At 41.1% G+C, this 27,752-nt stretch overlaps 1 protein-coding gene across 1 annotated transcript; it reads right to left on the bottom strand.

The window, feature by feature from the left end:
- Positions 1-1,391: 1,391 nt before the first annotated feature.
- LOC131239341 (novel plant SNARE 11-like) lies at positions 1,392-27,752 on the bottom strand. Its single transcript, XM_058237003.1, has 11 exons — positions 27,380-27,752; positions 27,171-27,293; positions 16,414-16,506; positions 16,101-16,194; positions 15,925-15,962; positions 14,465-14,559; positions 3,370-3,449; positions 2,779-2,835; positions 2,585-2,677; positions 2,397-2,471; positions 1,392-1,862 (listed from the first exon to the last, which is right to left on the bottom strand). Exons 2-11 carry the CDS (start codon positions 27,245-27,247, stop codon positions 1,773-1,775), a joined length of 792 nt encoding a protein of 263 aa, XP_058092986.1. The 5' UTR covers positions 27,248-27,293; positions 27,380-27,752; the 3' UTR covers positions 1,392-1,772.

Genomic DNA, 27,752 nt, shown 5'->3' with positions numbered 1-27,752 from the left:
AACAGCTATAAATGTGATACAGGACAACTAACCATTTGCTCTAAAAGCTCGAACTGATAGAACGTGGCAAATCAATCCCTTTATCTCATAGCCCAGGCCCTACATCCCGTGGTGTGAAAATGCTCATGCATGTGAGGAGTCTCAAACACAAGACCACCTACTCCGATACCATTTTAATGCAGGACAACTAACCATTTACTCTAAAAGCTTGAACCGAACAAACGTGGCAAATCGAAATGCTCATGTGCCTGTGCTGAATAGCTAAATATACCCAAGCCTACACTGAACAGCTAGGCAGGTTATGTGATCTCAATTAAGAGTTTTTGGATATGAAAAAAAAACCATAATTTCTTTGTTACCGATCGGATCGAAACAATCTCAAGCTCGTTGGAGAGATCACTTGCCAAGCCTTTCAATGGAACTGATATCACCTTATTTGGAAATCATTTTGCCACCAAGAACAGGACCAAAATCATCCTCCCGTGTCATTAGTGCTTGGAACATAATTTGGGCAAGTGATTTTCAGACATCAACCGTGCATAGGAAGGCTTTCATGCACTTACCTCACTAGGGCACTTTGGCAACATGGATTTAAAATCCTTGGGGACCCCTGTGGATTTTGAACCTGCAGAATCGAGAAGATTTTGCAAATCAGCTTTGAGCTGGGAATGCAAAAAAGGGCTCTTCAGATGGATTTTGAAGGAATCAAAATCCACACCGTACTAAAATCCTTGCTAAAAAAAAGTCTCAAAAATTTGAAATCCCCACAAATAGAACATAATTCACGCTGCCAAAGAACCCCTAAGATCCACTATGACCTGCTCAGGAACTTGGAAAAAAGGAGTGGATATTTTGTTTCAAAGCTATTTTACAAAACAATGGAGAGAATGGAGGAAAAAAGAAGAAGGGAGAAAACATATTCGTGAAAAATGTTTTCCACCAAAAAGACTCACAATCAGGGGAAAATGACATTTTCTTGGAAAATATTTTCCACCCAAATACTTTCCAAGCTCCCAAATAGAGGAAAGAAAGAAGTCATTGTGTTTTTCTCAAACAACTTCTCTGCAAATTACAACAAGGCTAACCACTTTCTAGCCTCCAAATACCAGTAATCTCAGCATATATTTTCTGGCAGGCCAGTTCCAATGTACACCTCTATGCCCAAACACAGTTACAACACATGCAAATAGCATATGTATGTATATGCATGCATATATGCATACATGTCAGTGAGATCAAACTGCTATAATATCTATGTATGAATGTATGATGTCATGTTGACTGAACCGACGCAGTGGTGCCCATGGATGTGATTTTAGCTGATGGGTTGGGTATGGATGGGCCCCATCATATAGTGCCAACATGGAATATTTAGTTTTCAGAAAGGTGGGTTGACCATTTCATTCCTCCATGAATAAAGGACTTCATAATGAAGAAAGAGAGGGATTATTAATTTATTATACATCTCACCAATTCATTAATGGTCAGTGTCTAGAATAACATTGACATAATGGGGGGAAAAACTGCTATTGAATTTTAGACTAAAAAAGAAAGAAAGAAAATTAAGAGACCAGAAATATAAGATAGAAAAAACAGCTTATAGAATCATCATAGAATACCACTTGACAATCGGCATGTAGTTGAATCTGAATCACCTCATTGGTCTTGAGATGCTTAAAACATCAACCAAACAAAACTCGGCAGCTTAACCGATAAGACCCAATCCCGGCATTTCTCTTTGGCATGAAAGAATGAACTCTTATTCTCAGCCTCTAGTTTGTATCCCACAGAAGCTTCCGGGTAAGCGCCGGTGGGGCTAATCCAGGAATATCCCGTATATCCTTGTTATTTGGGTTTACAAGCTGAACACACAAAATCCATCATAGAAGTAAGTTAAACTCATATAACATGTAAAATGCTACCGAACACCACCATGAGCATGAAAAATAGTTAAAATGAAAGGGAATTATATGATCCTCATCCAGAGGATATTTACTGTATCACTGCCACTTGGTTTTGCACAAGTGGGACTATGGTTCGGTGATCCAGAAAATCACACTGATGAGCCCCACTGAGACCACTGCCAGGAAAACTTCCCTAATGGAACAATCATAACCCTTCAATCGGTGGTCTGCTGATGGCAGAAGGTGCAAACAATGGTCCCTATTCAATTAAAAAAAATAAAAATGGGTCAAAGATAGAAAAGCTTCTTAACCAGGTGTGGCAATATTGATCCACAGTGGGGCTACACCATATAAAAATGGTCTGGATCAACAAAAAAAAGAAGATCTGATATAAAATCCTAGAGTCGAGGATTATATAATTCCCCACATAATAAATAAAAGGGAGAACCAACAATGAAAATGTAACATAAATGCAAGAAAAAGAAATCCAACCTTTACAATGATGATTGCTATCACTCCGATGACAATTAAGAAGAGCATGGTCATAATACATCGGTCAGTTGCAACCTAAAGAAAAAGTGAATGAATTAAAAAATAAATAAATAAATTCCAGGTAACAGAGAGATAAACAGAGTAAAGAACAGTCAGAAAACAATTGAGTGATGTTTGAGAAGACTCACCTGCCTACCAAGTTCCTTAACCAGTTTGGAGGCCTTTTTTATTGAGAAATGGATCGAGTCCAGCTCATTAACGATCCTACTCATTTGTTCAGTCTGAAGAGAACAAATTGACAGGTAGTTTTAATACTGGTGGCATATAATAAAAAGAGACAAACCCAGAAATCAGGGTTCTCATATCTTGTTCTATCAGAGACCTGTGCTTTTAGAGCAGCTGCCGTCTCAGCCCCAACATTGATGGTTTCCTCAACAACCTGTAACCACAGTGATTGCAGAAACAGATTGGCATGTAAACTCAAGAATTTGAACCTTGAAGATTTATTGGCAACAAAGAAGGGGAAACCAAACAGTTCAGAAACTTTTCAAAATTTAAACTCAAGTAGGTTTTAATCATTGTGGATAATTTTGACTTTTAATCCTTCTTTCAAGTTTTCTTAAGGGTAATTTTGGACAATTCAGATCTGTTGAGATCAATAATGACCTAAAGGGCTTTTAAAACCGACTATATTTCCGTGACAATGAACACCGATTTGGAGCTTCTAAACCATAATCAGCTCTAAGAAAAGTCAGTTCAAATATTTAGATACACTAATGGCAGTTGGAACAAACAAAGAGTGCTGGAAGAAACCCCATCAACAATTCCATCAATAAGGATTCAAGACCATGCAAATTTTGAAATGAATGAGTTCAAAAAGATCTGGAAATTGAATAATCATCAAGCCCCAAATAATGATAATTAACACACCCTTTTGTTCAGTGCCATACTAATCTTTGGGAGGGAAGTTAACCTTTTTCGACCGCTCAATTGCTTGATCTGTCTCATCCATCATTCTATTTCCACCATCAATTAACTGCTGATTTGTCATAGCTGCAAAAGTACAGATTCTGCTTCAGTAATTCGGAAATGAACAAGCCAACATGGTGTTAAAATCTTAGAAGTTTCATGTATTATTCGGTTAATTGGCAGGAGTTTGTCCTGGGCTTCTTCTACTTCTTTTTTAATGGTGTTTTGATACATAACAGTTTAAAGAAAATTTGGAAAATTAATATCAGGAATGCCCAAAATTTAGTGGCACATATATGACAAAAGGACAGTTCAGAAATCCAATGTGGACATAGCACTGACACACACACATACTACAGTAGCAATGTATTAATATCTAAAGTCATGTATATAAGAATTGACACTTCTTTAAGTAATTTTAAAATACAAGTTGAGTATTAGCCTGATGAGTATAAGAAATCTACTGATTAGTATTTATCAGCAACAAATGAGTATAAGGAAATATCCTGTAATTTCGCCTTTCCTAATTGATTAAATTCTCCATGATTTTGAACCTCAATTGTGATATTGAGCTAAAATAATTGACATAAAAATGAAATATTTATTGATAACTTGCCACTTCAAGCGGAAAAAAACCTCCAGATCATCCTATCATCATCTAAGCCTTCTCCCAATTATTTGGGAAAAGAAGAATAAAAAAAAAAAACTCCATATAAGACTGAAATAAGTTTCTTCTCTTTGGGGCTATTTGTTTACCACTAAATATGTCACCGAAATCTTAATATCAGAATTCAGCCACTTAATATGCTATTTTGGGTGTTTGTTTAACACACTTAAAAAAGTCATTAATGGAAATTAATCACGGAATTAATTCAAGGGTGGTGTATGCGCCAAAAGCGGTAAGTGATTTTAAGTTAAAACATTTTAAAAAAATAATAATAACTCAGTCCCTTTTGAAGTGACTTCTGGTGAAACCCTTTAGGGCTAATTGCGTAGTTGTTGTCGTGTGGACATGGGAACAATGTTATTTTGGCCCGTCATGATGTATGTGTTATATCCACCATGTCTATCCATTTTGCCACATCATTTTAGGGCATGAGCCAAAAAAATGAGGCAGACCCAAAGCTCAAGTGGACCACACCACAGAAAGTTGTGGGAACAATGCCGCCCACCATTGAAACCTTCCTACAGCCCACCATGATGTTTTCTTGTCATCCAGCCTGTTCATAAGGTCACACAGATTTGGATGAAGGGAAAACACAAATATCAGCTTGATCCAAAACTTTTGTGGCCCCCAAGAAGTTTTCAATTGTAGGTGTTCAATCTCCACTGGTTTCTATGGTGTGGTCCACTTTAGCTTTGGGTCTACCACATTTTTGGGAATGACCTAAAATAATATGACAAAATATATAAACGGTATGGATCTAACACATACATCATGGTGGGGCCCACAAAACTTTGTTACATCAACATGGTACGCACATAGGTGTAGTGTTATGGTTAGGCAGTCTGATTCTGCTTTGCACATGGATTTCTTTCAAAAGCTTTTGTAATAAGTTCCTGAGATGGGAAGCTAGGTGGGGCCTATCGTGATGCTTGTGAGAAATCCACCCCGTCCAGCCATTTTGCCAAATCATTTTAGGACATGAGACAAAAAATGAGGCATATCCAAAACTCAAATGGGCCGCACGACAGGAAATAGTGGGTCGGGAAATGCCTACAGTTGAAACCTCCCTGGGGTCTACCACAATGTTTATATGCCATCCATACCGTTCATAAGGTCATTCCTACCAGGATGAACTAGTAGAAACATAAAAATATTAGCCTAATCCAAAACCTGTGGCCCTACAAATGTTTCAACAGTGTACGTTCAATCCTCGTTGTTTCCTATCGTGAAACCCACTTGAGTTTTGGATATGCCTCATTTTTGGTCTCATGTCCTAAAATGATCTGGAAAAGCATATGGATAGGGTGGTGATGCGGACATCAGAGTGTACCAGCGTCACCGTAGGAGAGTCCCAGGCCCTGGCCCAACCCAGCCCACACTTTATTTGGGTGATCACTACTTGGGCCTGGCCTGTGAGCCACTTTGAAGACCCCGTGTGCATAGGATGTGCATCACGAAGGCCCCAAACTGGGAGGATGCACATGGACTGCATTATTTGGAGTGTCAAGATAGTTTTTTAGAGTTTTGGTTGAGATCCGACCGTTGGATCGCATCCGATCACATAGTGGCCCACCATGTGATCAAGTCCTTTTTCAGTTTTTAGTGTCCATTTATGTTTTGTTATTTTTCTACACATTTTGGTTGGTTTGGATTTCTTAGTGGGCCCCTAATTTGCTAGATTTTAAAAGGGGCATGTTGGTCATTTTACTTATGTAAAAACTCTATTTAAGGCAGGGGGAACGTCCAACCCTAGGGGATGAAGGGTACACGTTTGTTTTCTAAAGAGAAGCCTTTCTTTCTTTCATGTGAGTTGGAAGAACCCTCCATGAGACTTTGAGCAAGGTGGTGAGATTCCATCTTTTTGTGGGCATGCGACTCGCTCACGCGTTTATCTTCTGCAAGGTATGGTCTTTCCATCTCCTTCTACTCCTTCTACTCCTTAAAATAAAAATAAAATAAAAATAAAAACATCTTTAATCCTATTTAGCCTAAATCCTTCAATCCATTGCGCCCAAAACCTCGACACCCTGCATCCCTGCCTCCCACATAAAACCTACCCTAGACCCTCTCCCAATTTCCTCCCACAACCTTCAATTCCCAAATTACAGATTTATCCCACTCCATATCCCACGTGATCTTCATCTCCTCTAAACATAGTTTTTGTGGTGAATGAGTATGGTAAATTTTATGTGTGTATGAATCTGCCCATGAGTATTTTGTTGATATTCTATGCTACGGGGTTGTTCTAACAACCTTGACATCCTGCGATTTAATCTTTATATGATTCTGTGCATGTGGGGATGATTTCTAATGAAATGACATGAATTTTTGTTTACTGAAATTACTGTTTGGTGAACTGTTCTGCTGAAATTATTGTTTAGTGGGCTTGGCCCATAACCCACAAGTCCTAGGATCTGTATGCTTTGAATTGTCCTTTGAATAATCTCCTGTGAAACATGACATCCATACATGTATTGTACATCATTTTTGGTATCAAAGCCAAGTTTAGCATAGAGTATTTGTGAGTCTCATATAAAGTTAGGGTCTTTTGCGTGCATGCATATAGGTTGAGATTGCATCTCATATAGCGTTTAGGCCACACCATTAGGATAGTAAATCTGAACTAGAGTCTAGGGTTACAACCCGTGCCCCATCGAATCAGTTTTCGTGTCAAAACTAGAATTAGTTTCTTCCTTACATTAAAGTTGTCTTAGGTGTGTCACGGTATGGCAACCGCAAGTAATAGTCGTGATCCCGACCCGTTATCTCAACAGATCCCAACACAACTACAAGCCATCACGTTTAGGCTAGATCATCTTGAAACAGTTATTAAGGAGCAATGCACAATGACAGAATCTAATAAGCGGCGCCTTGCTGACCTTAAGGATCCTGGTGACGAGCATGAGCCTCAGGCTGAGGTATTGGAGCGTGGTACTAGGAAGGATCCCACACCCCCAGTAGAGCCAGCTAGAGCTCCAATAGCACATCTTACCCCTCAAAGAGAGCCTGTTAGGGATTATGCGAGGGGGCATGGCCCAGTAGTTGGTCGTACAGGGGTGCGTCCTCAACCACCCCTGTTTGAGTACCATGACCGACATGATGTTGAAGACCGTGTCATGAGAGGTGTGAAAGTCGATGCGCTGAGCTTTGATGGTCAGCTGGACCCCAAAGTCTTTGTCGACTGGTTGGCAGACATGGACCACTTTTTTGAGTGGCATGACATACCTGACGACCGTCGAGTGCGGTTCGTCAAGATGAAGCTTGTTAGTCAGGCTAAGTCTTTTTGGCTGAACTATGAGCACCGACTTGAGAGGTCTAGGCAACCTCCCATCACACTATAGGTCGAGATGAAAGAGGCCCTGAGGGAGAAGTATCTTCCCTTGTCATACCAATAGAAGCTCATGGATTAGGGGCAGTCCCTTCGCCAGGGGAACATGTCAATCATAGATTATATTGCTAAATTTGATGAGCATATGTTGCAGTGTGACATCCAGGAGGACCCCATTGCAACACTCTCCAGATTTAGGATGGGGCTCCAACCTGATCTTCAGCACGAGCTGCTCACTCGCAATGTTGGCACCTTGGATCATGCCTACCAATTGGTGCCTGAGTTAGAGGGGTATGTAGCACTCTAGCTTTCTCAACGTATGGACTATCGAGATCCCAGTTCTAGGGCTCCATCTCAGGGTATGAGACCTAATTATGGGACTCAGTCCAAACCATCCTCCTCTAGGCGATCCAACCCTAGAGATTTCAAGGGTAAGGCCACTGAAGGATCTAGCTCAAGAGGAGGTGAGCCTACAGAATGCTACCAGTGCGGCAAAACGGGTCATTTCGCACGTGAGTGTCCCCAAAAGGTGCGAGGAAAGGCCCTCCTAATTGAAGATCAAAGGGAAGATCATAATGACCAGGGCGACTATGAAGAAGAAGAGTATCGCCCTGATGTTGGTGCTAGTGATGAAGACGATGAGGAGACTATCCCACTTGCTATAGTCGGACGTATCCTAACTCAGGCTAAGGACCAGGATGACTGACGTCGTTCTACTATTTTCCATACTTACGCCAAAAGCGGGGAAAATAATTGCAAAGTCATTGTCGACAGTCGAAGTTGTGCAAATGTGGTCTCCGCTAGCACCTTAGATCGTTTGGGCCTAAAGCCCACTCCCCACCCTCAACCCTATAAAGTCTCTTGGGTTAACGACTCTTCCATGCCAGTGTCCCAGTGTTGTCTGGTGCCTTTGGAGTTTGGATCCTATAAAGACACACTGTGTTGTGATGTTTTACCCATGGATGTGGGACACATCATCTTGGGTCAACCTTTGCTCTTTGATAAGGATGTCACAATATATGGTCGTTCAAATGCGTGTACATTCTTACATGAAGGCAGAAAGATTATTCTGAAGCCTCTGCCTCCCAAGAACACCTAGGCTAAAAGGGGAAACATCAAGAAGGGTGATGAAAAGAAGTGAGGAAATCCCAAACTAAGTCTCTTCACATTATTAATGCGAAAGAATTTGAGAAAGGCTACAGAAAGTTTAAAGGTGTATGCCCTAGTGGCAAGAGAGGTTACACCAGAGGTTAGGGCAGAGATCCCGTCTAGGGTGAGTCCAGTTTTAGAGGAGTTTAGTGATGTATTTCCTGAGGACTTACTAGATGAACTTCTACCCATGAGGAACATCCAGCATGTCATTGACTTAGTCCCTGGGTCTACTCTCCCGAACCTTCCTCACTACCGAGCATGCCGAGTTGAAGAGACAAGTCGATGAGTTATTAAGAAAAGGGTTCATTCAAGAGAGTTTGAGTCCATGTGTTGTGCCTGCACTCCTCATGCCCAAGAAGGATGGCACGTGGCGCATGTGCGTGGATAGCCAAGCAATTAACAAGATCACAGTCAAGTATCGATTTCCTATACCGAGGCTTGATGATATGCTCCACATGATGGCCGGTGCCACGATTTTCTCGAAGATTGACCTCAAGAGTGGGTATCACCAAATTCGCATTCGCCTAGGCGATGAATGGAAGACAGCCTTCAAGATGAAGGATGAGTTGTACGAATGGTTGGTCATGCCCTTTGGGTTGACTAATGCCTCAAGTACTTTTATGCGAGTGATGACCCAGGTGTTGAGGCCCTTCATGGGCAAGTTCCTGGTGGTTTATTTTGACGATATTCTCATTTATAGTACCATTAAGGAACAACATCTCCACCATTTGAGGCAGGTCTCTGAGATCCTTAGGACAGAGCAATTATATGCGAACATGAAGAAGTGCGCTTTTATGTCAGATCGAGTTATCTTCTTAAGGTTCATAGTGTCGTCCGAGGGTATGCGTGCAAATCCTGAAAAGGTCCAGGCCATAGTGAGTTGGCCAGAACCACGGAACATTCATGAGGTGCGTAGCTTCCACGGCTTAGCTACCTTTTATCGTCGGTTCATTAGAGGGTTTAGTTCCATTATGGCTCCCATAACCGATTGTATCAAAAAAGGGGAGTTCCAGTGGACCAGTGCAGCCTCTAAGGCCTTTAAAGACATAAAGGGCAAGATGGTTGAGGCCCCTATCATGCGACTTTTAGATTTTTCTAAAGTCTTTGAAGTGGCATGTGACGCCTCAGGTGTGGAAATAGGGAGAGTACCAAGTCAAGAGGGACACCCAGTTGCCTATTTCAATTAGAAACTGAATAAAGCAAAACAGAAATACTCCACCTATGACAAGGAATTTTATGGGGTGGTGCAGTCATTGAGGCATTGGCGCCACTATTTACTCCCGCATGAGTTCGTCTTGTTCTCTGACCACGAGGCCTTGCGATATTTAGGCTCTCAGAAGAAGTTGAACCCTAGGCATGCCAAATGGGTCGAATTTCTTCAAGAGTACTCGTTTGTTCTCAAGCACAAGGCCGGAGTCAAGAACAAACCCGCAGATGCCATTGTCGTAGGGTTGTGACTCTCCATTCTCTGAGAGTAGAGGTTACGGGTTTTGAGCGGTTAAAAGACGAATATCCTGAGTGTCCGGACTTTGGAGAGAAATATATGTCACTTCTAGAGGATCCCACGTGGACAGACAGTGAGTTTGTCATTCATGATTATTACCTGTTTCGTGGAGATCGACTCTACATTCCTCGCACGTCCCTACGGGATTTCCTGATATGGGAGCTACATGTAGGTGGTGTAGCTGGCCATTTTGGAAGGAATAAAACGATAACCCTTGTTGAGGACAGATTTTACTGGCCACAATGTGGCTAGAATTGTAGGGCAATGTCGTACATGTCAGCTGGCAAAGCAAAAGAAAAAGAACACAGAATTGCATACTCCTTTGCCTATGCCATATGCCCCTTGGGACGATCTTAGTATGGATTTCGTGTTGGGGCTTCCCAAGACTATCAAGAAGCACGATTTCATATTTGTCGTGGTGGACCGTTTTTCCAAAATGACCCACTTCATTGCATGCTCCAAGATGTCGGACGCCTCACACATTGCTCGGATCTTCTTTAATGAGGTTGTTCGATTGCATGGTTTGCTAAAAACCATAGTGTCTGACCGGGATGTCAAGTTTGTAAGCTATTTTTGGAAGACATTGTGGCATATTATGGGAACTCGTCTGCAATTTTCTTCAGCATACCATCCTCAGACTGATGGCCAGACTAAGGTGGTGAATAGGAGCCTAGGCGACTTGTTGAGATGTCTGATTGGTGATCATGTTAGGACTTGGGACGCAGTCTTGCCAACTGCAGAGTTCGCATATAATAGTTTAGTAAATAGGTGTACGGGTAAGAGTCCGTTTGAGATTATTCTTGGTTATAAGCTTAGGAGACCTATAGATTTGATTCTCATGTCTGTGTCACGTCGTCCTTCTGAGTCTACTGAGTCCTTTGCACATTACATGCATGATTTACACAGGGAGATTAGACAAAGGATTAATTCAAGTAATATAAATTATAAATTTCAAGCAGACATGCACCGTCGATTCAAGGAATTTCAAGTGGGTGATGAGGTCATGGTCCGTATTAGGCCAAAGCGGATACCACCTAGTGCCACTAAGAAATTGCATGCCCGCAGCGCAGGACCATATAAAATTTTAAACCGTATGGGTCCCAATGCGTATGTTCTCGAGCTTCCACCTACATTGAATATCAGCTCTACATTCAACGTGGAAGATCTCGTGCCATTTAGAGGCCCACCTGATGATCCACACCTTGAGCCTCCCACTGATCAGTCCCCTGACCCATGGCCTATACCTGAGCCTTCCTCTCAGCCTGCACCCCGCATACCATCTGTACACATGAGAGAGCAGATCGAGGACATTCTGGATAAGCAGATAGTGTCTACCGGCCACGGTGGATTCCAGAAGTTTCTCGTCAAGTGGAAGGATCGACCTACATCAAACTGCACGTGGATTATAGAGGCAAAGCTATAAAGCGTTACAGGAGTTTTGTCTCACCAGCGGCGAGACTTTCTTAGCCGGGGAGAGTTGATGCGGACATCAAAGTGTACCAGCGTCGCTGTAGGAGAGCCCCAGGCCTTGGCCCAACCCAGCCCACACTTTATTTGGGTGATCACTACTTGGGCCTAGCCCGTGGGCCACTTTGAAGACCCCATGTGCAGAAGATGTGCATCATGAAGGCCTCAAACTGGGAGGATGCACATGGGCTGCATTATTTGGAGTGCCAAGATAGTTTTTTAGAGTTTTGGTTGAGATCCAACCGTTGGATCGCATCTGATCATATGGTGGCCCACCATGTGATCAAGTCCTTTTTTTAGTTTTTAGTGTCCATTTATGTTTTGTTATTTTTCTACACATTTTGGTTGGTTTGGATTTCTTAGTGGGCCCCTAATTTGCTAGATTTTAAAAGGGGCATGTTGGTCATTTTACTTTTAATGTAAAAACTCTATTTAAGGGGGGGAAATGTCCAACCCTAGTGGATGAAGAGTACACGTTTGTTTTCTAAAGAGAAGCCTTTCTTTCTTCCATGTGACTTGGAAGAACCCTCCATGAGACTTTGAGCAAGGTGGTGACATTCCATCTTTTTATGGGCGTGCGACTCGCTCATGTGTGTATCTTCTGCAAGGTATGCTCTTTCCATCTCCTTCTACTCCTTTAAAAAAATAAAAAAAAATAAATAAATAAATAAATAAATAAATAAACTCTTTGATCCTATCTAGCCTAAATCCTTCAAGCCATTGTGCCCAAAATCTCGACCCCTTATGTCCCTGCCTCCGACATAAAACCTACCCTAAACCCTCTCCCAATTTCCTCCCACAACCCTCAATTCCCAAATTACATATTTATCCCACCTCATATCCCACGTGATCTTCATCTCCTCTAAACATAGTTTATGTGGTGAATGAGTATGGTAAATTATATGTGTGTATGAATCTGCCCATGAGTATTTTGTTGATATTCTGTGCTAAGGGGTTGTTCTAACAACCTTGACATCCTGCGATTTAATCTTTATATGATTGTGTGCATGTGGAGATGATTTCTAATGAAATAACATGAATTTTTGCTTGCTAAAATTACTGTTTGGTGAACTATCCTGCTGAAATTATTGTTTAGTGGGCTTGGCCCGTAACCCACAGGTCCTGGGATCTATATGCTTTGAATTGTCCTTTGAATAATCTCCTGTGAAACATGACATCCATACATGTATCCTACATCAGGTGGATTTGTCACAAACATCATATTGGGCCCCACTCTCCCGTCACATGAACTTCCTATGAGAGGCTTTCCTAGGATATCTATGTCCTTCCGCTTTAAGCGGGAACGGATTAGGTGTTACCTGGGTTGCACGATAGTGAGTGTTGTTGTGTCCGTGGGGCCAACTTTAATAAATAAATTTTATATCCACGTCGTCCATCAGTTTTTTTAGCTCGTTTTAGGCCATGGGCCCAAAAATGGAGTAGATCCAAATCTCAAGTGCACCACACAATAGGAAATAGTAGTCATTGAACAACCACCATTAAAAACGTCCTAGGGGCCACCATAATACTTATTTGCCATCCAACCTGTTTATAAGGTCACATAGACCTGGATGAAGGGAACAGACACATATTAGCTTGATCCAAAACTTTTGTTGCCCCAAAAAGTTTTTAATGGTGGGAATTCAATTCCCTGTGGTGTGGTATACTTGAGATCAGGATCTTCTTCATTTTTGTGACCATATCCTAAAATGATCCAAAAAAATGGATGGACCATGTGGATATACAACACATACATCAAGGTGGGCCCCACAGTCCAGCATTACCCCGGTGACACCTAATCCACTCCAACTTTGGAAGGAAGCCAACTAGGTTGGGCCCACCGTGATGTTTGTGAGAAATCCACCCCGTCCATCCGTTTTTTCAGATCATGTTAGGGTATGGGCCCAAATTAGGTTAAGACCATTTTTACCAAACAGAAATTTTTGGATTCAATACTAAATTTTTGTGTTCAGGAATTTTTTCAGACAATTTACCAAACAAGCATTCCAACACTTATCAATACTTAAAATTCAATACACAATAAATCCAATACTTAAATTAATTTCAAACTTTTTTTTTATTTAATTTACCAAACACACCCTTTCTCTTGTCTTTTCCCCAATCTCTTAGTTATAAGAATTTGAAATGCTAAAAATATTAGATAGATCTAATAAATAATCTTAATATCTATCTTTAACCTAATTAATTCATCCCTTCCAAATCAACAAGATCTCCCTACATATGATATATCTCATGCCTTATCTTCCTAAAGAAGTAAATTTAAAAATAATCTAAAAAAATATAAATAATTTGGGGATCATAACATTCCACCACCCAGGAAACAAGTTTGTCCTCAAGGTTGCTTCAATCACCCTCTTAAAAAAGTCATGTTTGGTGATTTCATCCTTGATGACCTTTGGGCCCATCTCCCTCGTCACCAATGCCAAAGATGCACTGATCAATTGCAGATGTTGCTTTTGTTGATCATCTTCCAAAATGGGAGTGAAAGCCCCTTGTGTTCTTTTAATCAACAGTGTCGATTTCTTCTTTTATGACGAATGCAACTTGTTGATTGTTTGAGCCTACATAGGTGGAGCATTATTGTCATGACAGATCCTGTTTTGTTTCTTCTACACCTGGATCTTCACCACACTGTTGCTTCCAATGCTCCTGTTCGGAAGTTTTTTTTTTTTTTTTTTGTTAGCTTGTTAGTACATCCACTGTCAATTCACACTTTCCTGTTCGGAAGTTGAATCCACTCTTGGTTGTGCTATTTCTCTCTCTTCTATTGTTCAATCAAACTTCTGACGGAAGCAATGTCTGTATGCATGTATTTGCAACAGGTTGGCCTTTAACACAATTTATGTAACCTACCAAAAGAAAGGAAATCGCAATAGCTGGAAATAATGGTGGAAAAGAAATCGTCCAAAACAGAAATTATGTAAACACTCCAACCATAAAGAAGTAGGTTATGTGCATACACGAAGCTAGCAGAACATTCTCTTCACCAAAACCCCCTCCACCACCAGGCCCATCAAAGAGATCAGCTCGCTTGTTGTCAAGACTGCTTGCATACCTGTGTTCCCGTGCACAAGGTTTTAAAAAAAATAAAAAATAAACCATATATAAATAAATAAACAAAGACACTCAGCAAACAAACCTATGGCATGAACAGATAACTTCACAAAATGGTAAAGATGAGAAATTAGATTTACTTAAATAAATGTGGATAGAAATATTTACCGAATAGTATTTAGAGTGAAGTATCTAATAATCAATTATTTTCAAACTACAAAGCAATTCGTCAAATGACAAAAGGAAAGCAACTGGTTATTAGAGCATTATATTATAAAATGGAATTTCAATATATCATTTTTGTATCTTTTCTACAATAAAGAAAGTTATAAAAAGAAAAAAAGATTAAGTGCCCTCGAGGGTGTATGAGCACTATGGAATCCAGACTACAATACACTCTCCGCCTCAGTGGAATCCACACAATCAACCTTTGAATCTAGTTCACCATACCACAGGAGGTCTGTCTTGATCCATTGTTGGGGGAAAAAAAAGTCTGGAAATGGGCAGGGCGTGGCAAATAACCTCCAAATCGTCTTTTGGGAATCTCAGATAATGGTGGGTACCCAGCTCCTTCGACTAAGGCGTTGAAGATTCCTTTGCTGCCAAGAGTTCAGGTCCAATCATTATGTTGGCTCAATGTAGTCATTAACATCCTTTCTGTTAAAATATATTTGGGATGATTCCTCATGATCTCATTGCTGTTGGCTGTTACCATCTTTCTCTGGTTTCTTTTTTTTTTTTTTTTATTATTTATTTTTATTTTTTATTTTTTTTGTGGGGGGATAAAGTGCAATGGAAGGTGACACTAATGCATGCAATGGACCCTTTTCACTGAAAATTGTGATTCAATGATAATCTTCCTAGAAATAGCTCCTTTCCTAAGCTAATTTGATTCCTTGTGCTATCTAAAGTTGTAGTCATCTAACCTTTTTCTCTTAACCAATCTATGATTGGTTCATCATTCAATGTCTATGTCTGGAATTGCCTTTAACACCTTGACTTCCACTATGTGAGCTGAAATTTAAGTTGATTCATATTTCTGTATACTTCCAGCAATAGGACCTGGACGCTGCCATCTTCCCTATTCTAAAATTCGTCCACAATCACATGGGTCCCAGAGCCCTTTGCAATTATTTAGCAATAGAGGCTTGGATATCTAACAACACAGACTGGTTTTAGAATAGGAAGATGGAAAAGGGCATTTTCCATTTTCTAAATAAACAAATCTAAAGAAAATATAGCAAAAGGCAAAGTAGATGGTCTAAAAAATTTGATGTTTCGAAATAAACAAATAGATGCTTTTGTAAATGAAAGGGTTCCACATAAAGCCAACTTTGGTAATTTGTAAGAAATGTTGATAACTCACTGCTTTTTGAGAGCGACATAAGAATTCAATTCTTTAATCTGCAAAAAATGAGAAAGAATTCTCAAGTTCAATACATAACAGTGAATATGGACAAAAAGCTTATTAGAGTTTCAAACAAACACTGAGAAGTAGTAATTGCTTATAAAGAGTATAGATGTTCAAGGAGTGAACAGCACCATTGATTGTTTTTTCTCACTGAGCATTTTGTTGGTGTCTGGAGTATTTCTACTTTCCTCTTCCTTAACTTCTCGGTCAAAATCTTTGATAAGCCTGAGAAACAATAACCCAATGACAAGTATGGAAAGGTGTTTTTTTTTTTTTTTTTTTTGTTGGAAGATACATATGGAAAGGTTCTTTCATCTAGGGGATGGAATTTTCCACATCTAGTTCATCTAATAAACTAGTATCATGCATGAAAATGATGTCTGTATGTGTGTGTGTGTGTGTGTGTGTGTGTGTGTGAGAGAGAGAGAGAGAGAGAGCACCAACCTCTTGCAATCCCGCATCTTCCCTGTAAGTTCTTCCAACTGCCGGCTCTGCCTATTTGAGTCTTTAATCTTCTCCAGTTTCTGGAATCCATTTCTGCAAGAAAACATATTGCAAATTTCAGATACCCTTATACAACATGATGAAACCCCATTAACCTTGAATGCCCCAGCCCATGCCGATGCAAAGCAACCCCGTGTCTTAAGAAGTAAACACTTCCAGGCACCAAATGCACATCAACAGCTCGACAGAGCAACCTCATGTCTTAAGAAGTAAACACTTCCAGGCACCAAATGCACATCAACGGCTAAACAGATAGAGCTTCCCTCAAAACAAGACTCGTAACCTAACATGAACAAGGGAAATGATCCATTGTGTAACACCCATAATGAGCTTTAAATTTGGGAGAATCTGAACCCTGTCTGACCAGAAGTCGCCGCACTGTACAACTTTCTTTTCTTTTCTTTCTTTCTTTCTTTTTTTTTTTTTTTTTTGGAAGGGGCCCTGCATGCTTCAATTTTTAGGAGGCCATGGGAGGCTTCACTTGTTTGACATTTTCAAGCAGTGGAAAAGAGTGGCCCCCAATTGCTTTGACATTTTAGGAGGAAGCTGTGGGATCAAGTAGGGCCCACTGTCCAAGAATGATCTAGTGGTGGTAAGATTCACCCAAAACTAAACTTTTGCTATGGTTGTCCTGCACTCAGTAGTTGCCTTTACATGGTTTTTCATAAGTAGGAGAAGAATCACATTTCAAAAGCATCCGACAGTGACACGGATATGTGAGATACCAGGATTCTTCTCCTGGCCGAATCCATCTATTTAAATACCTAAATTCAAGTAATCATATCACCTGATACTTCTTAATAGGATTCTTTGAAAGAATGGAAAGAAAACTATCCTGCTGGATGTTGAATGAGTTGTCTCTTGGGGGAAGAATCAACTTAATCAAAGCCTCTCTCTCTCTAGTATGCCCATTTACTTTTTTATCGCTATTTCATTGCCCCAAATCAGTGATTCTTAAAATTGATAGAATTCGCAGGAGGTTTCTCTGGCAACGAAGCAGTGATTCCTTCAAGTTCCATCTGCTCAGGTGGAAAGATGTGTGTACCCCGTACGCTGAAGGGGGAGCTAATATTAAAAATCTGGAAGTTGTCAATACAGTTCTCCTCAGCAAATGGATATGATGTTTTGTGTCCCGAGCCCAATAGTTTGTGGAGGCAACTTATAGCTGCGAAATATGGAATCTCCTCTTCTGGTTGGTGAATGAGGGAGTCTTCCATGTATAGATTGTCTTTCTTGTGGAAAAATATAGCCAAGCCGGCTAGGTCCATTCATGGAAATGTTAGCTTCCCTCTAAGTGATGGTAACAGGATAAGCTTTTGGTTGGATTAATGGTGTGGATCCATGTACCACCCCATACTTTTCCATACTTGAGTGTTACCATGAAAATCTAATGTAGTTTAGGTGTGTGTGGATTACGTTTAACTTACACTTAATAATTCGAATGTACATGTGGAAATCTAATTTTAGAATTCAATTTGTAGTAAAGTCTCACATGACGCATTGACGGATGGAATGAGCCGTGTGAAATAAAATTTGAGACCTGGATCACCAAATCCATCATTCATTGGGCCACATCGCTTCCAAATTAGCAATCCGTCCCTTAATCAAGCAAATTGACCACTTGATTATGAAAGAAATTATTTAGATTCCTCTAAACTAGGCTAAGGAGCCTAAGAGTCACTAATGATAAGATTTAGAATTGATATGGCCGTTAGATTGATATGAATCAACAATAGAACTTAAAATTTATTGAGAATGGCCCACTTGAGCTATGGGCCTGCCTCACCTCTAGTCTAGGGATCCAAATTAAGGCGAGAAACCTAATGGTCGGTGTGGATTTCATTAAGCATCACTGTGTACTCCACACTCACAGTGTGTGTGCACTCCTGCAGCGCACAAGACCCATGAGTCGATCAAATGGGCGTTGACCCGATAGTTTCCGAAAGAGAGGGGTTTCCTATCTCTCTTTCGTTTTTTTCCCACCCGGCGGGCGTTTAAACGGATCACGTTTGTTGTGTTGGTCGTGGCCCACCATTTGCTTTCATTTAGATAATCCAAACCGTCCATCTAGTAGAACAATTGATTTCAACCAAGACCTTACTCAATTTGCATGTTGAAACACATATACATGCACACGATTTCTGACACAAACAGGTGTGCATGCGGCACATTCACGAAAATGGAAATTGTTTCGTTACCAAGCTGGCAATCCGCACATGATCTCCTCTCCCAATCCTAATCCCTCTATCTCCTCACATGTCAGCCCTCCATTTTAACCTCTCGCGGATCGTTGTGGTGGCTTGCAACTTCCTCCACATGCGGAAGCTTCTTCCGTTAAGATTGTTAGACGAGTGAGGTTGAGTGCACTAGACCATTTATCTCTCTTCTGACGGTTGTGAGAAATTAGGTTATGCTATAAGAGAGAAATAAAATCGAGCAGCAAAGGGTTTCCTTCTGTCTTTTTCGAAAACCCTAAAAATGCGACGTTTCCTTCAAGGTTTGAAACCACCATCTAAATAGACATGGAGCTTCGATTTGAAACTTCTACAAGCTCCTATGTAGCCATCAGGACCATCCCCAAGTGTCGCTTTGGAGAAAGAAGCGATAGATTGTGATTTGCCATTAATGGCCAGATTGTCTTCCTTGTTCTAGTGGCAGTTGTTCGTTCTTGTTATAGAACCAATTTCATATATGTTTCATTCATTGGGTAGGCCATGAAAACATCATCCAATCACTATAAATCATACATAGAAGCACGCCAGTCGTTGTATCCATAAGCTCAATGAAGAGGTGCAGGAGTTAGCTATACTAACAGTGCCACACTGAGTTGTTGAAGCAGGTTGTTCAAATCAAATATGGAGTCTTATTCTATCCAGATAACTTCCACATAGTGCAAGAGAAAGAAATAAGATGAGGGAATCGAGAGAAGAGAGGTGGATTTAGAAGACGAGTCTGTGACTCGCTATTTGACTCAGTAAGAGAACTAGGTTGGTTCTTGGGCCTGGTGTGAGTCCAGATCTATTGTTGGATGTGTCTTGAGTCTGGAGAAGATAGAAGAGGAGGGAAAGAGAAGAAAGAAAAGGGAAGAAGAGAAGTGCAGTTAGAGGTTTACCGAGTTTTCAACTGAGTCAACTGAGCCCTCGCCACTTCAAATTCGAACTAGGCTGGTTTTAGTGAGATCCTGATCCAGTCAGCTATGTTTTAGATTGATCCTGGTCCAGAAATTGTTGCAATCTCAATCAACTTCCAAGAAACCTGGTTTGTGTTGTGTCAATCCGATTCGTCGTCGCCTTACATCGAGTCATTGTCGATTTAACTCTCTAGGATCCACCAAGTCTGAGTTGAGTCTGACCGTGGGGTTGAGTCGAGTGCAGCCAACCACTTCGAGGTAGCTATTGCGTGGTGTATCTTCATTATGTCGAGAGGCCAAGGCCGAGATGAAACTCAAGTCAAATCGACTCAAGTATTAGAGTTTGTGGAGTTGAATCGGATTTTCCAACGTGCCGTTGAGTCGACTCGTAAGTTCGTTGAACCCAATCCAATTGAAGCCAAATCCAATCAGCATTATCAAGAGGGTTTTCAACCTATGGTGCAAGAACACGAATCTAATTAATCTTGAAGGCAATTCAACCCTTAGAAGGTGAAGATTACACTTCAAGCTTTCCTTCATTATAATAATTAGTTTAGTTTTCTTTTATTCAATGTTTATGACTAGTTTATGTGTATGATTAAATAGTTAGTTGAGTTATAAATTGTTAATCTTAGCTTTAAGTTGATTCATACTTATATATACGCTTTCTCTTAGGGCGTGTTTGGATCGCAGGCCCAGAACGTACTGTATTGTTTTATTTTAAAATAATACATTAACTTATGTTTGAATCGGATTTGAAATCCGATATACACTCGCCGCCCATGTACGTCTCCGAACCAGAAATAGATGGGCAGGCGTCTCTATTCTTACGTCTCTAATACGCTTCAAGAATTCCATCTCTATCAATTCCTTCTCAGAATTATTACTTATATTAGAATTATGAGGTGGATTTCCTTCTTCCAATTTCTTAACCTCAACATCCAATTCAAATCAATCTCTCCCTCCTCCAGTTCCCCTTCCTCCTTCTCTCCCATGTCCTCATCATCGCCAGTGACATCAATCACCACGCTAAAGGGCTCCTCTGAATTTGGTACCAAATTTGACGGTGCCGATCTCATCGATCTCACGTCACCAGGTCCAAAGCCCCTCGACAGGATCTCATTCAAAGCCTTGTTCTGCACAGCGCTCATGCAAGCAAGATTGTAAAGGCCCGATTGAGGATAATTACTTAGATAATTATACCAAGCCCTAGAATCTGCCCTCAGTTTCAAAACCCTAGATTCTTGTTTAAAATCCTCTTTGGAGATTTCTTGGACGATCGTAGATTCTTGCTTAAAATCCTCAGCGGAGATCTCCTCGACCGAGCCTTCGGAGATCTCTCCCTCTTCAATGTCGAGGGGGGCAGGTCCGTCTTTTGCCATTCGAGCTAGGGTTTTCTCCTCAGTAGGGTTCAGGAAGCAGCGATTCAATCCAGCGATGCGCATAAGTTCGACGACCACGATTTATGGGTAGAAATGCAATAGAATCAAGCGATCTAAGGCAGGGATCTTCGGAATATTAGATCTCAACCGTTAAAGTGGTTTTCCTCTCAGATCTGAGCCATTGTATAAGGGATCTGACAGTCAAAAAAAGCTGGCTTCAGCAAGATCTGATGATCCATAGCAACTATAGATGTGGTCTGTGTTATGGACTTTTCGCACTAGGGAGTCCGTTCCTTGAACAAACATTGAATTCGGTATATCCGCTGATTACATATCGAAGGTCACTCCATACCAAACATTCTACTGATCAATGATAATACTCATGAATATAGTGTACAATGACCAGAGTATACGCGTTGTACAGTATTACATCACAATACAATACTATACGCGAATCCAAACAAGCCCTTATGTTTAAAAGTCACATGAGTATGTTTCTGGATTTATAGATATTAATGTTTAGAGTCTACAATGTTATGATCTAATTAGATGTGGAATTATTTACTTTAATCTAGTTGCAGTGATTTATGTGTTTGGAGAATTACGATTTGTTTTGCCGCTTGGAGATTGGATGGTATTATTGGAGATTCCTCAAACTAGTGGCTGTTTATGAGTAGATTAAATGTTGCTTGGGTGTGGACTTACCATCGCGTGGATTATTTGTACCCTTACGGCTTGTGAATTGTATTTTTTGGTGGTGTCCTTGAATGGACTTGGTGCCAATGTGGCTTGTTGGGAGGATCCTTTTTGTTGGAACTATATCTGGACTTGTGATGGTAATTTTGTGTTTGAGTCATGAGTGGCCACTAGCTTTAGAAGTTTATATATATGGAATGCCTTGGATTCTTTGTTTTTTTTTTAGAGATAACGCAAAAAATTATATTAAACGGGAAAGAAAAAGAAAACAAAAAAGAGAGGAGGAGCACAGATCTGCTGAGATAGCAGAACTGCTAAGCAGCTAAGAAATCAAAATTACAGTCATTAGGCTTAGGCGAGTAGGTAGCCCATTCCACCAGGAGATGGATGGCCCTAAGAGCGTCGAGGTCCGCAGGATTGGCTTTGTTGTTAAAACACCGATCATTCCTTTCGGTCCACACAGCCCACCAAACCGCAAAGAGGGGCATACGCCAGAGAGGGGTCCGGTGTTTCCCACATTTGATCTCGTGCCAGAGAGAGAGGAGGCTATCAGTCGAACTTGGAAAGCAGCAAAACATGTTGAACCGGAGAAGGAAGACCGACCATATCTTGAGAATAAAGGGACAGTGAATGAAAAGGTAATTAACCGTTTCTTCGTTAGCCATGCAGCAGACGCATATATTAGTAATAAGCATGCCCCGTTTCCGCAAATTATCAACAATAAGGATCCTTTGGTTAGCAACTAACCAACCGAAAACCGCAATTTTGGGAGGGACCGAGTAGGACCATCCATAGTACCGCTGGAGAGCAGGAGGGGAGAGATTAACAGACAGGAAACCATAAAAAGACTTAACTGAGAATCTACCCTGTTTGTCCAGATGCCAAGACAATCTGTCAGGCGTGTTGTGATTTAGGGTGAAGCTGTAGATGCATTTAAGAAGGGCAGCGTATTCGTCGATCTCCCTTTTCGTGAGGTTCCTTCTGCAATCAATGTTCCATACGGGTTTCCCGCCTTCAGAAGATAGACAATCTGCAACCCTGCATTGGGGGAACTTTGCAATGCAGAAAATCTTAGGGAAAGAGGAGCTAAGCGTAGCTACTCCTGCCCAGGGATCCAGCCAAAATCGAGTCCGGGTGCCATTGCCTGTAATCATGGAAATGCCTTTGAGAAAATCCGGCTTGGTGGAGAGAATGTCCCTCCATATGGCAGACATCTTACGGTTGCATCTGTTGTTTGTCCACCATCCCCCATCTGATCTGCCGTATTTGCCCTTTATCAAATCATTCCATAAGGCCCCATCTTCATTTCCGAGTCTCCACAACCATTTCCCCAGGAGAGCGTGGTTCATAAGCTTTAGATCCTTGATGCCAGCACCTCCCTCTTGCTTCGGGCAACAAACAGCCTTCCAGTTGATAAGGTTAAATTTATCCTTATCAGATTTTCCGTTCCAGAGAAAGTCTCTTTTGAGCTTATCCAATATCTTCACGATATAGACTGGGCACTTGAACAACGACATCTGGTAGATCAGAAGATTGGACAGAGCTGAGTTAATCAGAGTTAGCCGGCCTCCTAAGGATAGATATCTACTCTTCCAATTGGTCAGATAGGACCGCACCCTGACTATGATCTTTTCCCAAGACTTCTTTGGGGGCTTCCCAATGCATAAAGGAAGACCGACGAAGGTGGTGGGAAGGGAATCGGAAGCACAATAGAAGAAATCAGCGTAATCCTTGAGTTAAGTCTCCTCCATGTTCACCCCCAGCATTGTAGACTTGGACAGACTGACACGTAGACCTGAAACTGCTTCAAAACAGCGAATGATCGTACGTAAGTTGCTGACTTTGGTTTGGTTGACGTCACTGAAGAGGAGAATATCATCGGCGAATTGAATGTGGGAGATTGGAGCGGACATCCCCTGCACGATAAACCCGCTGGTAAGGCCTGCTTCCTGGCCTCTGATAAGCATGCGAGACAAGGCCTCGCCCACCACCAAGAAGAGAAAAGGGGAGAGCGGATCGCCTTGCCACAAGCCCCTGGAGCTTTGGAAGAAGCCTTTGGGAAAGCCATTGATGAGGACGGAGAAGGATGGCGATCCGACACACTCTCTAATCCAATTCCACCACCTCCTACCGAAACCCATCCTTTGAAGCAAATAAGGGAGGAAATCCCAATCGACGTGGTCATAAGCCTTCTGAATATCGAGGTTGCATAGAAGGCCCTTGCGTTTGGATATGAATCTGGAGTGAATAGCTTCATTCGCAATAAGGGCACGGTCCATTATCTGGCGACCGGGAATAAAGGTGCTTTGATGATGGGAAATAACCGATCCAATGACTCCGATCAAGCGAGAAGCGAGGACTTTCGCTAAGAGCTTGTAGGGGCCCCCGATGAGGCTAATTGGCCTATACTCAGATAGCGTATGGGCACCCTGACATTTTGGGATGAGGGCAATGAATGAGGCCCTGATTCCTCTGGACAGAATGCCTCTCGAATGAAATTCAGAAAAAAAAAATTCCCATAATATCATCTTTGAGTACCTCCTAGAAAAATTGAAAAAACGCTATCGGAAACCCATCCGAGCCAAGGGCCCTGTCCCCTTCCATATCATTGATGGCCTGCTTTACTTCTGTGGGAGAGAAGGGGGCTTCTAGAGAGGCGGCTTGATCTTCAGATAGCTTGGCAAAAGGAAGATCATCGAGGGAAGGTCTTATCCATTCTTCTTTCTTCAATAGATCCTTGTAAAACCGGACAATTTCTTCCGATATGAGATCCTGGTCGTCAGTGTAAGTGCCCTCAATTGTTAGGCTACTTATAGCATTCGTCCGACCTCTTTCGCTGGCCATGCGATGAAAAAACTTAGTGTTTTTATCACCCTCACGGATCCACTTACATCTGGATTTTTGACGCCAAGAAACTTCTTCCTCTTTGAGCTTTGCTGCAAGGTCCTTTGTCAGCTAAATCCTCTTGAGAAAAGACGAGGGGGGGGGGGAGGATTCTGAGCTGCGAGCTCCTTGGATTCTTTGTTTTACAATCACTACCTATAATCATTTAAGTGTGTTAGAATCTTAATTGTTAAAGTATCATGACTCAAGCATGGTGATATGGGCCACTGTACTCGAGCTGTCGGCCTATGCTGGGTGACGACCCCCCATAGTGACCATTGAGCTTCTCCGATGTGCTATTTGTAAATTGAACTAATAAGAATAGGTTAATCATACATACACGGGGCATGGGTGTTATCAGATGCCCGGTTGACTGTTTGAAAGACCGATGTATTGTTCGAATGATCCTTATTTCATTTGGAATGGGTCGACTGTTTGAAAGACTCATTCTTTTACATGAATAGGCCGACTGCTTGAAATACTTATTCATTTGTTCAGCTGGATGTGCATCCCCAGGTTGATTGCATTCATACATCCATGCATTAATCAAGATTAAATTGGTGATTGAATATTGTGGTTGTTTTTATTATACTTGTTCTGAGTGGATTGTATCTCCTTGTGATATATTTTGAATTGTAGTTTGGATGTGTAGTTGTTCATGTTATACTTGTGGAGTGTGGTTTGTATCTTCTTGTGTGTTATGCGTGGATTGTAGTTTAGATATTGTACTCTCTTTTTTGTATTTTATTTGTATATTGTAGATTGAATATTGCATTTTCCTGAGTGTTATTTGAATATTACTCTTTAACTATTGTGATGCCTTGGTAATCTTGGGGGTATACCTCACTGGGATAGCCATTGACACTATCAAAACATATTCAATATTCAATTGATACAGGAGACATAGATGATGTGCAAGTTAGTGCACACATGGAGCATGAGGACTTAGATAATCTTGCAGCTCAAGTCTACCTGCATTTTATTTTCCTTTTTGTGTTAAGCTGTTTTATTTCTATAATTTATTTAGTCTTGAGACATTGGTTGGTATAAGCCCTATGGGCAGCTATTTGTATATTTTGAGATGTATATTTTAGACATTGCCTTTATATGTGGTTTGTTTTTCTTTCGTTGTGTTGCTCACAAATTTTTTTTAATGGAATTATATGTGAAAAGTGGGCTATCTTTAAAGGTTAACACTCGGAATTTTAGAAAACGAGTACGAAACTTGAGTTATAAAATCCGGGGCATTACAATCCAACATGTTGATGAAAGATTTTCCTTCTCTTTTCTCTCTATGCCGAAATCAAAATATCCCTATGAAAGATTGCTTCTTTCATAATGGGATGGGAGGAGTTTGGATCCCCTCCTTTGGAAGGAATTTCAATGACGATGAGATAGAGGACCTAATCTCTTTGCTCTCCATATTGCAAGATTATCGTCCAAATCTCCAAAAGGAAGATTTGGTCGTTTGGAAGAGGTCCAGCTCTGGTGTCTTCTTGGTCAACTCCTTCTACAGCCATCCGATGTCCTCCGTCAATTCCTCTACCCATTGTCATGCAAGAGCAATCTGGTCCTATGGTATCCCTCCAAGGTGGCGGCGTTTGGTTGGCTTGCAGGGAGAAACATAATTCTTCCCATCGATAACCTGCGCAGAGAGGGGTTATTCTTCCTAATGTCTGCCTTCTCTGCCTCAGTAATGAGGAGACTGTGGTCTGTGAATCATCTCCTCATCCACTATCCCTTCACATCCGAGATTTGGTGGTGCACTTGCATTTGGGTGGAGTGTTGTGGATCATGCCCCTTACTCTAGATAATCTGTTTTGTTATTGGCATGCGGAGGATGGGGGTGCGATAGGCAAGAGAAAGTGGCGGTGCATGTTACTTGTCGTGTGTTGGCTGATTTGGGCGAAGAGGAACAACAGGGTTTTCAGGAATCAAAGTCTCTCCTCTCAAACGGTTTTCTCCAAAGTCTTGCTCCTTTTTAGGGATTGGGCGTCGTAATTGGGTCGGTTGCCGAGGTTTTGTAGCTTGTGTTCTCTCCCTTCCTTCTCTCTGTTTTTAGGTTTTGTTAGTGTTTTCTCTTCGTTTTGTTTTTGCTTTTCTCCTGTAGTTCCTTTTTCTTTTAATAATATTTCTCATCTTTCAATATATATATATATATATATATATATCAAATCATTTAACTCAAATTTAAAAAGTGAAATAACTTTAGTTATACGGATATGTAATAGACTATTAGACAGCGCTTGATTGTAATCAACCCATGTAATAGTATATCACATTATGCCTGTGGGAGTTTTATGCTCTCATTGTCAGTTCCGAACCCGGACAATGAAGGACGGTTGCACCAGGTTGGCAGCCTGCATCAAACCTATGCCATACCTTCTAACATGAATCCAAATAACATGACATTCCATACTCATGCACCGAGATTACAACCTATATACAGGTAATTATAAAATATGATACTTCTAAAAAATTTCAGAAGACATGTTTAGACAATAAAATGCCAAATTCACATACAAAATGAACTTCTACCACAACGAAACACGGACGTAATATATATATATACAGAGAAGAATTTTAAAAATAAAATAAATCCTTACGATAACGCTCGAAAGATGTCATTGATCTCTCCATCAATGTTGGCCAGCTCCTCACTGATCGCAGACAACGAATCCATTGCCACGAATGAAATCTCTCCAATCACGATTTTCTTCTTCTTCTATCTGCAACGAAATCAAGGGTCAGATCCTCCAAACCAGCCCAAAAAACAATGCTGAGATCATCGAAACGCATTTGGTCCGACACGAACCGATTTCGGTTATGAACGATACGGCTGCATCTTAAGCAGAAACGCAAATGTTATTAAAATAGCGATTCGGAAAGACTCGAAAATCTTGTTTCTGAAATCGCTCCGACTTGGAAATGCTGTTTCGGAGCTGAGCCGAATCGGATCAGAGAAAATGGTCGGGATTGGGAAACCTGAATGTTAAGATTTTTATCGGATTTCTTAGATATGGAGATGGCGGTCGATCGATTGAGAGAGAAAGGGACATTCTCGAGAGATGTACAGAGCACTTTGTCCGCCGAGGAGGACGAGCACTTTCTCCGCCGTCTCTGCTTCTTTCTCTCGGCCCTCTGGCGTGGTGAACTTCAGGACAAGATGCCTCTCTCTCTCTCTCACC

This window comes from Magnolia sinica, chromosome 3 (assembly GCF_029962835.1).
Source record: "Magnolia sinica isolate HGM2019 chromosome 3, MsV1, whole genome shotgun sequence".
In the NCBI taxonomy this organism is placed as follows: Eukaryota; Viridiplantae; Streptophyta; class Magnoliopsida; order Magnoliales; family Magnoliaceae; genus Magnolia; species Magnolia sinica.
Note: the sequence above shows the minus strand (reverse complement) of the source record. Positions and strands in the feature narration are given on the sequence as shown.